Source organism: Natator depressus, chromosome 6 (genome assembly GCF_965152275.1).
Source record: "Natator depressus isolate rNatDep1 chromosome 6, rNatDep2.hap1, whole genome shotgun sequence".
In the NCBI taxonomy this organism is placed as follows: Eukaryota; Metazoa; Chordata; order Testudines; family Cheloniidae; genus Natator; species Natator depressus.
The window spans coordinates 12808293-12823119 of NC_134239.1; the positions used below are offsets into that span (position 1 = coordinate 12808293).

Here is a 14827-nt window from a genome sequence, read left to right on the forward strand (position 1 = left end):
GAACATATTGACCAGACGTTTACCAGAGTAAATCGGGGTTTCACCACATAGTGTTTTCTGGAGAGCCTCCAATATCGTAGAGCAGGCAAATGCTGCCCACAATATATTTGTGTTCCTGGGTTGAGGTAGATGAATGTAAATTCCTCCTACGCTAGGCAAGGCCAGCGCTCTTAGGAGGGGAGAGCTCGTGATCGTTTTCTCGCTATTTGTGAAGCACGCACGTGGCTCAAGAATGCGCCTGTCATGACCCTTTTCTTAGAGCTTTGTGGTGTCTGAGTCAGTCGATTCATGTTTCTTTCCCCTCTTTTGTTAGGAAGGGTTTACCGAATGCCTTGGCTGAAAGGGATGCTTTATGAGACGTGTCCTGCATTCGCATTTTCCTAGAACAAAGGATTCTTTAGTTGTTTTAATTAGAGAGCATTGGCTAATTTTCTGTCCTCCCCACGGTGAGCCTGTCTTGCTTTCTTTGAGGGGTGCGGAGTGGAAAGGGAGGGCCCTCAGGATCAGCTGGATGGAGAGAGGGTGTGGAAGATACTTTAGGAGGAAAAAAAAATCTCTTGGCATCTTGCTTGTGATTGTTACTTATTAGGGATATGAGGGTAGCACCTAGAAGCACCAGCTGTGGCCCAGGACCCATAGTGCTAGGCGCTGTGCAAACACAGAATGAGAAGACAGTTCCTGCCTCAAGAGCTTACTGTCTGTTTCTGTTTTGTCTGGGTTGTCTAGTTAGCATGGAAGCTCTTTGGAGCAGGGATTGTGACTTTCTTTGTGTCTGTCCAGCCCCTAGTGCAGAAAGACCCTGATCCCAATTGGGGCCTGTGAGTGCCCCCATAAGAGAAACACTAAATAATCTTAGTGCTGATGAAGGTGTCAGCTTGACAACTCTGAAGACTTGTAGCCCTCTGTTCTCACCATGGCTTTGTACACGCAGATCCGCCTCACTCCTGCCCTGAAATGATTCCCTGCAGCGGTGAGGGGGGAGTTTGGTGTTTCTGGCTCACGCAATGCTTGGCCTCTCTGACTTGCATCTCCAGGGAGCGGCATCACTAGCTGTGTTTATAGTTTCCCAGCTCTTCCAACAGAATAAAAACCCCTTTTGTCTCGGGTATGACTAGAAAAAACAGGATTGTTTCCAGATCCAGAGAATACCCACGCCACATCCAGGTCGTTACATTATGAAAAGATATTGCCATCGGCTTTGCCGAGCACACAGTTAGTGTGCTTCAAAAAACAGACCTAGACGTTATACTACCAAATCGAGTTAATGTTTAAATTTAGATCTTTCTGCTCTCCCTCAGCCGGGAGTTCTGGGCTGGATGCAGGGATCAGCAGGTGAGATTCTGCAGCCCGTGTCATTCAGGAGGTCAGCCTAGATCAGTAGTTCTCAACCAATTTATCATTCTGGGCCGCGTATGCACATAATTTGTTACCTGGGTCACAGGTTGAGAACCACAGCACGCCCCCCACAGACCCCTATGCCCAGCACCTCCCGCCCAGAGACCCCTCCACAAAATGGGGCAAGGAGTGGAGCCCTGGGCAGGGGGGCCCGGCGGCAGGGACCCTGGACCCTGCTGTGTGGGGCCGGGTGGTAGGGTAGCCAGACGGCAGCCCAGACACCGACCCCGGACCCTCTGTGGGGCCAGCTGGACGGCAGCCCCGGACCCCTCCATGCGGGTCCAGCAGGTGATTCCCACCACACCACATGCTGCCTGGCCGGGAAGCCCAGACCCCTTGGTGCTGGACGGCCAGGCAGCCGGTGATCCAGACCTGCGTGGCCCACGGCCTTTAGCACACAGCTGGGCTGCAGCTATGTGCTAATTGGGCAGCGAGTTGAGAACCGCTGGGATGAATACAATAAGGCCAGAAGCGCCAGAATCTGTTAATCTGTACACCATCCTAAAGTAAAAATGTCTCAATCTCTCATATTCCCAACCAAAAAAATCACAGACGGAGTTAAAATTGAGTATATATCATTAACTGAAGAGTAAGAAATATCTCAGAGATGTTGTGATTATCTCCCAAAACGAGCATTAGAAACCCAGAAAATTTAGAATTAATTTAAAAGAAATCCAGGGTCTAACACAATCCAGTGGCTGGAAGTTGAAGCGAGAGAAATTCAGACTAGAAATAAGCGGCAGCGAGGGTAATTAACCATTGGAACGACTTGTGTATGGTTGTGGTGGATTGATTGGATGTTTTTGTAGTAACTGTATAAAAGGTATACATTTAAAGAAACACTTTCTCAAACAAATTCAGTTATATTACCCATCGCTGACATGAGTTAAACACTCTACGTTTTAAGTATCACAGCAATCCGCGGATTAATTCAGGGAAGTCCTATGGCCTGCATTCTCCAGGAGGTCAGACTGGATGGTCACGGTGGTCCCTTCTGACCTTAGAACCTATGAGGCCTTGAGGTCTGGAGACATATAGATAGGGCACCCAAACAGCCTTAACTCGGCTTGATAGGGGTGTCATGTAATAACAATCCAATTATAGCGTCATACTTTTTGCTATCGGAGGTCCCGGAGTAAAGTGAACTGGTTTTTAAAGGCAGTTTTTTCCTCATGGCCAGTTAAACTGAAGCCTGGCTGAGGAGCAGTTTTCTTTTCAAGCTTCCTGATAAGCTGCTTCTCTGCTGGAGATACATGAATTCACCTTGGACAAACAAAAGTCACGTCGGGTTGATTGATGGCTTACAGGTACATTTTGATTCCTTGAAAAGGAGCCTCCGATAAGGCAAAGCTAATATATACTTAGCTGAATAAACCCTGTCGGATCAGGAGGGGTTCTGACATGCTAGAGGAAAAGCCTTTTGAGAGTTATTGGCGTCCATTGATTCCTTTAGGGAGCAGTGAAATTTGCAAAACACAGCACCGTTGCTGCCAGATCCAGCTTTGTACGTTTGCAACCTGATGAATTCCAGAACCAGCGACTGTGGTTACGCAGCCAACTGCTGTCCCTACCCCTCACGTGAGAAGTGGCAAGGGCAACTGAAGGCACCATGTGGCGCTGTTGGGCCATGGTTCCATTGGCTGCTTGTAGAGGTGATATTTGGGTGGCTCTTAGCTCTCTGAAACCCGAGACATCTCTGCCCTCATACCTCAGAAACAGAGCATCTGTCAGCTCTTGGCCAATTGGAAAAGACCGACAAGAGTGACTGCCCAGAAAACCAAGTAGCAGAGATGTTCTGGTAAAGACCCTGGCGGTTGTACTGCGTCTTCGGAGTGGCACAGTGGCCAAGGCCCTGCTCCAGCGTGCTGCTAGGCACATGCCTGCCTCTGCTCACGTGAGCAGCCCTATTGACCTCAGTTAGACTGACTGGGTCAAGTTAGGTGTGTGCTTAAGAATTGGTCGGACTGGGGCCTATGCGTTCATTGCTGCTGCGGAAAGGGATTTTGGAGTGGCCAGCCGCCTAGGCAAGAGAGATTGGGAATTCATGGTATACACAAGACTGACGCTTTTAAACCACTCCTAGCCCCTTCCCGTAATCGTTCTTTAAGGTCTTTGGAGCATAGAGCCATAGCAACATAGGCCTGGAAGGGACCTCGAGAGATCATCTAGTCCAGCCCTGTGCTGAGGCAGGAGCAAGTCAACCTGGCCCATCCCTTGCAGGTGTTTGTCCCACCTGCTCTTAAAAACCTTCCTCAGGGTGAGTTTGTAATTCACAGCCGGGTGTTACTGCTGAGCCTCTCCCTTAAAAGGTCTGGTGACTTGTGGCGCTTTCTTGTTGACTGGAGAAAGTTGACTTGCTGCTGTCCCTTGGTGGTTGGTAGTCAAGTGTGATCTGTAAATTGACTTGTCTGCCTTGTCGGGCCTCAGCGTGCGGTCATGGCGGAGGGCGGTGCCCAGGTGTTAAGAGGGAGAACGTCCCCCTGTGTTGTTTTCTCTCTCCAATGATAACACATCTACGGTTCCCTCCATTGTCTGCGCACGGGTTTTGTACCGACTGTAACTATGTCGGTTAGGGGGATCGTTGCTTTTACCAGTATAGGCATACTGCTCCAATGCCTGATGGGGACAGTTACACTGCGGCTAATTCATTCCCCTTCCAGTGTGGGAACAGCTGTACTAGTGTAAGGACCTTGATACTGACAAAACTGCATCCACACTAGGGAGAGGTTATGCCGCATTCACTAGCCCGGGACGAGCTTGTGGCGGACAAGGCCTAAGCACTCTGCTAGACCTCCTGGAGCGATCGTCCCCAAAGCCCATTTCACGCACAGGGAAAGTGAGGCAGAATGGGTGAGTGATGTCCCACAGCCCCTCTGGGGGTTGGAGACAGGATGAGAACAGAAGAGTTCCTGACTCGCTGTCCTGGGGTCAGACCACCACATGGACTGGAAACACATGTTGATATTGATCCCGGCTTTCCTCTCCCTGTTCTGTTGGTGAGAGTGAACTTGCTCAGACATGAGAAGCAGCTGGGGATGCCCATCCAGCCACGCTACAGGCCTCTTTGCTGGCCAGGGGATCAGAACGCCAGAAGCTGTGTGCGGCTCTGGCACAGTGTGGTCTTTTCTCATGTTGTAGTCCTGTAACTCTGTCCTGGAGTCTGCTGTCTGGGTGCATCCTGGTCTTAACTGAGCTGCTCCTGCATGGCTGGATGGGCTGTAGTCACAAATGCTGCTTGCTAGGTAAACTTGGTGAGGTTGCTTTTCAAAACTAAAGATCTCTTTTTCTTCCCCCCGCCCCTTCCTTTCTGCTGCTTCATGACCGTCACTCCCTGCAGACCAGAGTGGAAGACTTGGTGCAAGAGGTCTTCAGCGCTTACAAGACGAACCACCACGCCTCACAGTAAGTTACTGTAGCAGACCCAATAGAAGCCAGGGGAGGAGTGTTTGACCCGGGATTTTTGGGTGAACTTTGCAGGGTGGTGCATTTGGAAGTCATGTCCGCTGGCCAGGTTTTAACCTAGGCCAAAGCACGGCCTCACACGTGCTACTCTCTGTCTTGGTGGTGATTGTCAGTTGTGTTAAGTGGACACCCTCTTTTTGCCCATCAAGAGAGAGCCCAGGAGTCAGACATCCCTGTCTCTGCTTTTCCATCTCACGTTGGTTTGCTCACGTGTTCTGGCTGGCTGGGTCAGAGATGTGGCCCCTAGGAGCTTCCAGTGCAGCCTGATGCTGCATTTAGTATTGATCCAGAAACTACAGGTCCCATCATGCACTGCTCCACTTTGACCCAAGCTGCCTGGCTGCATGTCGGGAGGCAAGAGGATTATCCGAACACATTTGCCACCTCCTGAGCTAAGCTGTAAGGGTGACCTGCTGGATCTTCAAACCCAACAGCTCTGCTGCTCTGCCCACCTGGTGCGCCCGTCCCATAACCTCCCTGCGCAGAACCAGCTTCCATTTGCACGCACAGCGCTGAGTAACACCCCCGTGCGGATGCTGGAAGGGTGGGAACAGTGGGGGATGGGCATAACACCTGCAGCATTGCACCATCCTGTTTCCTGGGTGAACCAGGCTGCCTTTTCCAGGTTGGATTCTGTATGCCCTTAGTCTCTGCTGATTGGCTCTCTGCCCCATCCTCCTCCCACCCCTTCTTCCTCTCAGCGCTTCTCCCTTCTCTTCCTCACTCCCTACTCCTGTTTTTTTCCTCCCTCTTCCCCTTCCTCATATTTACTCCTCCATATGCACTGCCCCCCAATTTAAAACCAAGATCAAATCAAATCCAGCAGCAAAGTATGGAACTAATGGAGCAGCACCAGTCATCATGCATGTGCGAACTAGTCCCTTCCCCCATCCAAAGCCTCCTCTGGCTAAAATCCAGCTCCTGGTACACCTGATCTCAGGTGACCTTTGTTTCCTCTCATGGGAGGCCTCTGAGGAATCGCTGTTGTTACTTATGGCAATTGTTGCTCCTACCGTGCACATGCGGGCACTTGACTGAATGCCTGAAATCAGGTGGCCACCATGTTACGAATGATATTTTCACTCCGATAGTTCCCACGGGCTAATAGTTCCCAGCTGAGAGCAGGGCCCCGGTGTGCTAGGGGCTGTACAAATGCAGAGCAGTCCCTGCCCCAGAGAATTCACACTCTAAATAAGAACCATTCCTGACCTCTGAGGGAAAGGTCCAGGTTAGGATTATGTTCCATACTCGGAGCCAGATTTACAAAGCAGCTTGGGAGTTTAAAGGATAGGTACCTAAGCTAATCCCTAAAAATGCCCAAGCAGGTTAGACGGCTAACTCCCATTGACAGCCAATGGGCCTTAGGCACCTCGACCCTTTGGTGGGCCACTCGGCACGGGTCTGCATCTTTAGGTACCTCAATCCCTGTGTCATTCTGGCCCTTGGTGGCCCAAAGGGAATGAGCACCTCACGCTTCTGTGTTCTAGCTCTGTGGGGAACATGCAAATAATGTGGTTCATTTAACAACCAGTTCCAAGCCCCTGCATGTATGTGACTTAAAACCAGTGAGAGCAGAGACGGGTGAGAAGTGGTGGATTAAAACCACAAACGACCTGACAGAGAGACGGGGGCCAGACTCGACAAGATGTAGAGCAAGAAATTCCAGTCTGTGTAGAAGGGGCAGCTCTGCTGCGAATCAGTTGTTCTCCTGTTCTCTTCCTGCGGGGAGGTCAAATTTCCCAAATCTATTCTAGCAGAGAGTATCACAGCTGGTACTTTGCGACTCACTGGGACTGCCTTGATTGGGTGCACGCGGTAATGCTGGCTGCCCTTTGCAGTGAGATCCCTGCCCCGTCTAGCTGGTGAAAGCTTTTGTGGAGGAATGTAAGAGAGCGTCTAGGCAAGAAAATGGGTTTTTAACTGACATCGGAGGCAGTGGTAATGCAAAGAGCCAAGTGAGCATTACGCTTGGCTTCTGGAGGGGGGTCGAGAGCTGCACGGGCTCCTGGGAGAACACAAGGTTGCTAGTACTCTGATAAATATGGTAGTCCAAACCTTGTGCTTGCTCTCCTAACTGCCATCTGCTGAGCAGCGCTTATGCCTTGCGATAAACTCAGGACTGACAGCTGCAAGGGTGGGGTAGAAAACAGTCCCAGAAGGGTAAAAGGCCCCCCTCCCAATTAACTGAGGAGGGGTGACTACAGGTCAATCAGGTTCAGCTGAGAAGGGGTTACCAGAGATCAATTAGGATCAGCTGAGAGGGAGTTACCTGAGGGCAATTAGGATCAGCTGATTCCAACTAGGGGCTGCCTGAGACCTTTTTAAACCCTCCCCTGTTGGTGAGAAGGTGGGGGAAGGCAAGCCGCCAGTAGGCGAGAAGCAGCAAGACAGCGAGCCTCACCAGGCGGGGAGGCTGCATTCCCTCCCATAGGGGAGGGAAACCGACCTAAAAGACTGGCTGAGAGAAGGAGCGGACTGCCCCTGTGCAGCCAAGAGGGACTGTTTTACCCCAAGCCCGTCTCACCAAGGCTAAAAATAGCTGAGGGCTGGTGAGACCGAGAAGATGCCTTGCCTCAGCCTTCACAGGGGTTTAACAGCAAAGAGCATTTGTGCCCACAATAACAGTATGCACCTGTAAACTCTGTATAGGGGGCTAATCATTCCACAGGCCATTCTTCTTGCCCTTAAAATCCCACCTGTGAGATCCTTTCTGTACCCTCTCTCTTTGCCCTGACTAACTGGTTGATGTGCTGCTGGAGAAGTGCTTCGGGGAAATCTGTAAATATCTGCAGTTCGTGGTAGCCGCAGTATTTCTTTTCCTGAATCCTCTAGGCTAAGGATGCCTGAACAGTGTCCGGCTGAGGGCTGCATTAGCAACTTGCATGGTGCTAGAAAGTCGCACTTAATTTGCGTCAAACCTTTCTTACCTTGATCTTGGCTATGGAGGAACTACAGATCCCAGCATGCATTGCAGCCTAGCAGGTCTGAAGAAGGTGGAGCGCTGCATGCTGCGATTTGTCATGTTGCGTGGTAAAGACACAGGCACTTGCAGTCTGCTCTGTTTCATGGAAGTTCTGCTGTCTCTTGGTGTGTATGTCGTGCTTGTTGTGTGGTATCCGAGTGGCCTAGAGGATACCATGTTAGGTCATCCCCGCTCTCAGGGGCTGGGATGTAAAAGACGAATACACCAGTAAACGCTGGGTGAAGCTTCCGAGCGCTCTTCTCCTTCTGTTTGCCTTTCAGATTTGTCCTGCAGCGCGAGAAGCATTTCCACTACTTGAAGAGAGGCCTAAGACAACTGACGGATGCCTACGAGGTAAGCACGCAGTGGCAAAGTCACAGCTGCCTTCTGCAGCCGTCCCGTCGGCCACCCCAGTCCCAGAGCTGGCAGCAGCAGTCACCAGGGATCCTATTCAGCTTGCTTCTCGACTTGTAAAACTTCCCACTTCTTCCCCCTGCCTTCCTTGGCCTGTCAGTCTGCCAGTACAGAGCATGCTGCAGGGGACTCGCAGTTACTGTTTTGTCCAGGGGCACTTTTGCAGGCCATGTTGTAGCTACTGGAGCTCTGGTGCTCATTCCATTGCAGTCCTTGCATTTAAAGGCCCAGTACCATTGATTGGTTATCACTGGGATGTTTTATGCTTATCTTTGTTTCATTTTCCAGTCGGAGCGAAACCCAGTTTTCTAGGTGACTGGTTTAATTTCAGTTAGGCATCCTCCTTTGCTTCTCTGCTGATGCTGTGTGCCATTAAGTGGCTGAAACAGCATGCCCCAGAGGTGGCTGCATTTCAGCAGTGGGTGAAGTGATCTCTGTGCTGTGTATATGGTCTGTAAAGCACTCTGGGATCCTTCGGGATGAAAGCCTTTATTATTGTTATAGAGTTATTTGCTTTCTAGATTCTTTGTGGAGCGTCTCTATAATTTTCATGGCTTTGCAGGTGTTATGAGTTCCATGCCCTCCTAGTCCTCTGATCTACCTTGACATGCATTGTGACTTTTCTACGTCTCTTCCTTAGAATAATTTCAGTCGCTCGCTAATTCACCCCAGAACTGTACAAGTGAATCAGCTTCATTGTGCTTGTCCTCAGCATAGCCCTGTCTCCATCTCCCTGCGGCCGCGTAACAAACGTATTGTCGGCAGTGCCAGTCTGGGATCTGACCGCTGTTGTCTTTCCCCTTCTGTAGTGTCTGGACGCCAGCCGCCCCTGGCTGTGCTATTGGATCCTGCACAGTTTGGAGCTGCTAGACGAGCCCATCCCAGAGTCTGTGGCTTCGGAGTAAGTCCTGTTTGGTGTGTGGTCGGTACTCTGTAACGAATGCCTATTGCAGCAGGAGGTTTGCAGTCCGTAAGACAGGATATTTGAACATAAACTCCTGGAGATCTCTTCTTGGTCTCCATGATATTTACAAGTACTGTACTCTGGTCTAGTGAGCAAAACGGGAATCCTTCCTTCTCCTCAGGCTGGCTTTTAAATCATTGTAAAACCTTCTGCTTACCACCAGCCAGGGAATCTCACCCACTGGGTCCTGCACCAAGCCCAGCGACTTGTCGCCTACATGGTATCAGTTAGAAAGACATGGGGTCTTGATTGAGAGGCTCCAGGTAATGGAGAACCTGCCTCCTGCCTAGGTGAGCTGTGTGGGGAGTGGGCGGCCCCTACCCTCGCTCTCTGACCTCACACAGGTCCGTGAGCTGCCCCACTGGAAATCGGATGCAGCAACTGGCTCCGACTTAAGAGGAAATGAAACCAAGTTGCTCTGGCACTTCAGGATGAATTCATCCCTGGGGTAACTCCACTGCCTGCGCTGGACTCGCACCTGGGAGGAACGTGGCCCATTCTGTTTCATCCCAATACTACGTAAGGTGCCCCCATTACCTCCTGTTACCGTTCACCAAACAGGGGATTGAACGGTGCCGCTTTTTTGTGCCGGGGTAGGAGAGAACCGTAGCACTCATAGGTGTGGATCTGGCCCTGGTGTCACTGGCCCTGTCAGCTGCAGCCAGCATGGTTTATAAACCAATCACCCTCTTTAGCTCTCTTGGTATTTCTCTCTTTGGGGGTTACCTCCCGCTCCTTCGTGGAGCTGCTAGGCAGAGAGCACTGACTCCCCTATTCGGCTCCGCGTCAGCCCAAGACTTCTAGCCAAGCTAAAGCACGTCTCTTGTGATCTGCTACTGATTCGGTGCGTGACAATGTTCAAGTCCCGTAGGGCCTGATTTTTCCAGTAAGCCAAGATGGGAGGCCTCTCTGGACCTGTAAGCTTGCCTTGTCTGTGCAGGCCAGGGCTTCACGCACACCAATGGGGCCGCATGCCGTGGGAGTGCTCCAGTTCCCAATGCGGCTGTGCAGTTGTCATCTGCATGTGAGCATGTGGACCTGGGGCCTTCACCTGCTGACAATCAGGGCGGTAACTTCTCTGTACCTGCGGTTGTGTCTGCCATAGAAATCACTGTTCTGACCCACACAGAGGGCTCTTTTATGGCTTAATTCACGAGTGTTAATTTGGGCAGGATGGTTCCAGGTTTCCAGTGTCACAGCCAGTGTCCCAGGACTGTCAGAAGGTATGGGAACCCGGTGGCCCCGGCCGCTCCAGAGGAAGAGCAGACAAGTGTGTGGCAAATGGAAGAAAGACACCCCAGTGTTCCTGGAGACTGTGCCAGCCATGGGGACGGCACACAAACCTCCTAAGCAGGTGGAGAAGGTGATGTACAGTGCCCAAGAACCGGAGAAAGAAGGGACCTTCCCAGTCCAAATGGTTACGGAAGGGCTATGTCTGATTGCAGTGGTGCTGACGGGGGTTAAGCAGGGAGAGGGTGCAGAGCTCCCAGCGTCTCACGGTGCCAGTGCTGGAATGAGCCCCACACCCTACAGGGGGATGGCACGGCTCAGCTCTGGATTCAGCAGCCGCAGAAGGCTCTGCTCTGTTTGGTCATTTGGATCAAGTTTGAACCAGGGGGATACAGAGCTTGAGAATGGGGAATCTCAGGGAAAGAGAGAGAAAGAAGACAGATCGTGGATGAAACCGAGGGGAAGGAGAAGGCCAAGCAGAGGGCCAGAGGGAGATGAAAGAGGAAACGGGCATGCTGGACTGAAAGGAGGAGCACTGTAGATTACTAGAGAGGCAGCTGGATATGGGGCAGAATCTACTCTGTGCTCCAGTTAGGTTTATAGTTGGGTCTCCCTGGGCTTTCCAGTCTCTAAGTGTGTTTTGAGCAGAGAGGGGAGCTGTGCAGCCAGGCACTGAGAGGGTTAACGCTGGGCTTGCTGCACCCAGAATTGCTGAGTCTGACTCCCTGTTGTAACCCTGGGGTGCCACCTGCACCATCCCGCAGCAACAGCTGCTGTGATCGGAGACCTTTCCGAGCCCTCCACACCCTTGCATGTGACCTAACACCACTCCTTAATCAGGTGCCGCTCACAGAAGCGGGATGGGTTCTGCGTCTCCATCCTCCTCAGTGGGCATTCAAACAGGCTGCCGGGCCGCTCTGCCCCTTGTCGATTGCATCTCTGCCTTGGCCTTTGAGAACATCTCATGTGCGGCTTCTCATCAGTAAGCTAGCTGCAGCCATGGCGTATCTGTTTAACCGCCATTTCAGTTCCCACCACCACCCCCACTCTCTGCTGGACCCCTCTGTCCCACAGGTAGTGGCTTGCTGTCCTGACAAGCTTCCAGGTGTGTTGTGCAGGTGCATTGTCCAGGCCCGGCTCTGGCTCAGCGTCACCCGTCCCGCACCTGGGAGCGACGCTGGAGACCAATCCCTGGAGGTGCTTTTGTCTGGGTGCTTGGCCAGCTCTCCCCCTTCCCGCCCCTGCACGGATAACGCTGCTTCTGCAGCACAAAAGCACTTTGTGCCATTCATCCTGCTCCAACAATAACGCCCATTGTTGCCTTCCTGCACGGCAGGGGGCATCTTGTGACAGTTGTCGATGGTGGTGATAAGGACTCGAGCCAGTCACCTCCTCCGGGACGCCACCCCCTTCTCTTGTGGGCAGGGAGCTGTGCAAAGGAAGGCGCCGGCTGAGGTGCAGCACGGGGAGGTTGGTCACAGATTCAGTGAGGCCGCATGCACTGGTGGGGAGGGAATGCTGCCGGTCCTGCAACGCTGCCGTGCATCTCGGAGACTGAGATGGGAGCACACGGGCGGGAGGGGAGCTGCTCTGGTGCTTCTGGGCTGAGCTACTTGGCAGTGCATACAGGCAGGCGCTGCTGATTAAGAGGAGCTGTGTGGAAAGAGAAGGCAGTGTTGTGTAGGGGGTAGGGGACTCAGGAGACCTGTGTTCTGTTCCCAGATCTGCCACTGGCCTGCTGGGTGACCTTGGGCAAATAACTTCCCTTCCTGTGCCTCAGTTTCCCCACCTGTAAAATGGGGACAAGGATACTGACTCACGTTGGAAAGCGCTTTGAGACGAACTGATGGAAAGCGCTAGGGGTTATTAATAATAATAATTAGCACTGTCGATTAATTGCAGCTAACTCACACAATTAACTTTACACACATCGCTGGCAAATGCATCAAGCACTCAAATTGAAAAATAAATGAGAGAAAAGTGCTTCCCCCCTCTGATCTCTCTCGCTGCTTCTGATCTTCCGGGGTCCTTATTACAGGGCAGGAAAAAGGCTTCAGGCAGAAGAGTGATCCACCCCTTTAAACTAACAAATGTTTTCTCCTGTCCAAAGCAAAGAAGAAAGGCGCTGAGGTGATAAGAACTGCAATGGGATATTATTATTACTAGGGCTGTCAAGCGATTAAAAAAATTAATCGCCGTTTTAATCACACTGTTAAACAGTAGAATACAAATTGACATTTATTAACTATATTTTGGATTTTTTTTACATTTTTAAATGTATTGATTTCAATTACAACACAGAATACAAAATGTACAGTGCTCACTTTATATTATTTTTTATTACAAATATTTGCACAGTAAAAATCATAAAAAATAGTATTTTTCAATTCACCTCATACAAGTACTGTAGTGCGATCTCTTTATCGTGAAAGTGCAACTTACAAATATAGATTTTTTTTTTTGTTACATAACTGCACTCAAAAACAAAACTGCAAAACTTTAGAGTCTAGAGTCCGCTCAGTCCTACTTCTTGTTCAGCCAATTGCGAAGAGAAATAAGTTTTACATTTACAGGAGATAAAGCTGCCTGCTTCTTATTTAAATCGTCACCTGAAAGTGAGAACAGGCATTCGCGTGGCACTTTTGTAGCTGGCATTGCAAGGTATTTATGTGCCAGATTTGCTAAGCATTTTTATGCCCCTTCATGCTTCAGCCACCATTCCAGAGGACATGCTTCCATGCTGATGACGCTTGTTTAAAAAAAAAAAAAGCCTTAATTACTTAGGCCTTATCTATAGTACTGATCTACTTAGGCCTTATTTACAGCACTGAAACTTTCTCACTCAGGGGTGTGCTGTAAAGTGGCAGTGTAGACAGTGCACCAGCACTGGGAGCTACTTCCCTCATGGGGGTGGTTTTTTTTACAGCACTGGGAGAGCTCTTTACAGTGCTTTCACATTGGTAGTGAAGACATACCCTTAGTGACTGAACTCCTTGGGGGAGAACTGGATGTTCCCTGCTCTGTTGTACCCACATTCTGCCATATATTTCATGTTCTAGAAATCTCGGATGATGACACACCATATGTTCATTTTAAGAACGCTTTCACTTCAGATCTGACAAAACGCAAAGAAGGTACCAATGTGAGATTTCTAAAGATAGCTACAGCACTTGAACCACGGTTTTTTAAGAATCTGAAGTGCCTTCCAAAATCTGAGCGGGACGAGGTGTGGAGCATGCTTTCAGAACTCTTAAAAGAGCAACACTCTGATGTGGAAACTACAGAACCCAAACCACCAAAAAAGAAAATCAACCTTCTGCTGGTGGCATCTGACTCGGATAATGAAAATGAACATGTCAGTCTGCTTTGCTTTGGATCGTTATCAAGCAGAACCCGTCATCTGCATGGATCCATGTCCTCTGGAATGGTGGTTGAAGCATGAAGGGACATATGAATCTTTAGCACATCTGACATGTAAATATCTTGCGACACCGGCTGCAACAGTGCCAGGTGAACACCTGTTCTCGCTTTCAGGTGACATTGTAAACAAGAACGCGGTCAGCATTATCTCCTGTAAATATAAACAAACTTGTTTGCCTTAGTGATTGGCTGAAGTAGGACTCATTGGACTTGTAGCCTTTAAAGTTTTACATTGTTTTATTTTTGAATGCAGGTTTCTTGTACATAATTCTACATTTGTAAGTTGCACTTTCATGATAAAGAGATGAATTGGTGAATTGAAAAATTGGTGAATAGGTGAATTGAAAAATACTATTGCAAATATTTGTAATAAATAAATATAAAGTGAGCACTGTATGCTTTGTATTCTGTGTTGTAATTGAAATCGATATATTTGAAAATGTAGAAAACATCCAAAAATATCTAAATAAATGGTATTCTATTGTTTAACAGAGCGATTAATCACAGTTAATTTTTTTAATTGCGCGATTAATCGCAATGCATTTTTTTTAATCGCTTGACAGCCCTAGTAGTAATAATACCCCATTGCAGTTCTTATCACCTCAGCGCCTTTTCCTTTGCTTTGGACAGGAGAAAACATTTGGTAGTTTAAAGGGGATGATCACCCTTCTGACTGAAGCCTTTTTCCTGCCATGTAACAAGGACCCTGAACGTTACCATCAGCGAGAGAAGGGATCGGAGGGGAAAAGCACTTTAAGCACATTTATTTTTCAATTTGAGCGCTTGATGTATTTGCCAGCAGTGTGTGTACAGATGTGCTGTTTCTCCCCACCTCCACCCCACCCCGCCATCACCCGTTATGGGGGACAGATGTTTGTAAAGATCTGAACCCTCCTGACTCTGTGAGAGCGCTCCAGGCAGGTGGCGCACGTATTGAAATCACCTAGGTGTCAGGCGGACCACATCCCTTTTAACTGCAG

The 14827-nt window shown here is 49.7% G+C and overlaps 1 protein-coding gene across 1 annotated transcript in view; it reads left to right on the forward strand.

Moving 5' to 3' along the window:
• FNTB (farnesyltransferase, CAAX box, subunit beta) overlaps positions 1–14827 on the forward strand; it is a 34213-nt gene that overhangs the window by 3765 nt on the left and 15621 nt on the right. Inside the window, exons 2-4 of the mRNA XM_074954486.1 lie at positions 4733–4797; positions 8101–8173; positions 9043–9134. Of these exons, the coding sequence (XP_074810587.1) occupies positions 4733–4797; positions 8101–8173; positions 9043–9134 (230 nt within the window). The remainder of the gene's footprint in view (positions 1–4732; positions 4798–8100; positions 8174–9042; positions 9135–14827) is intronic.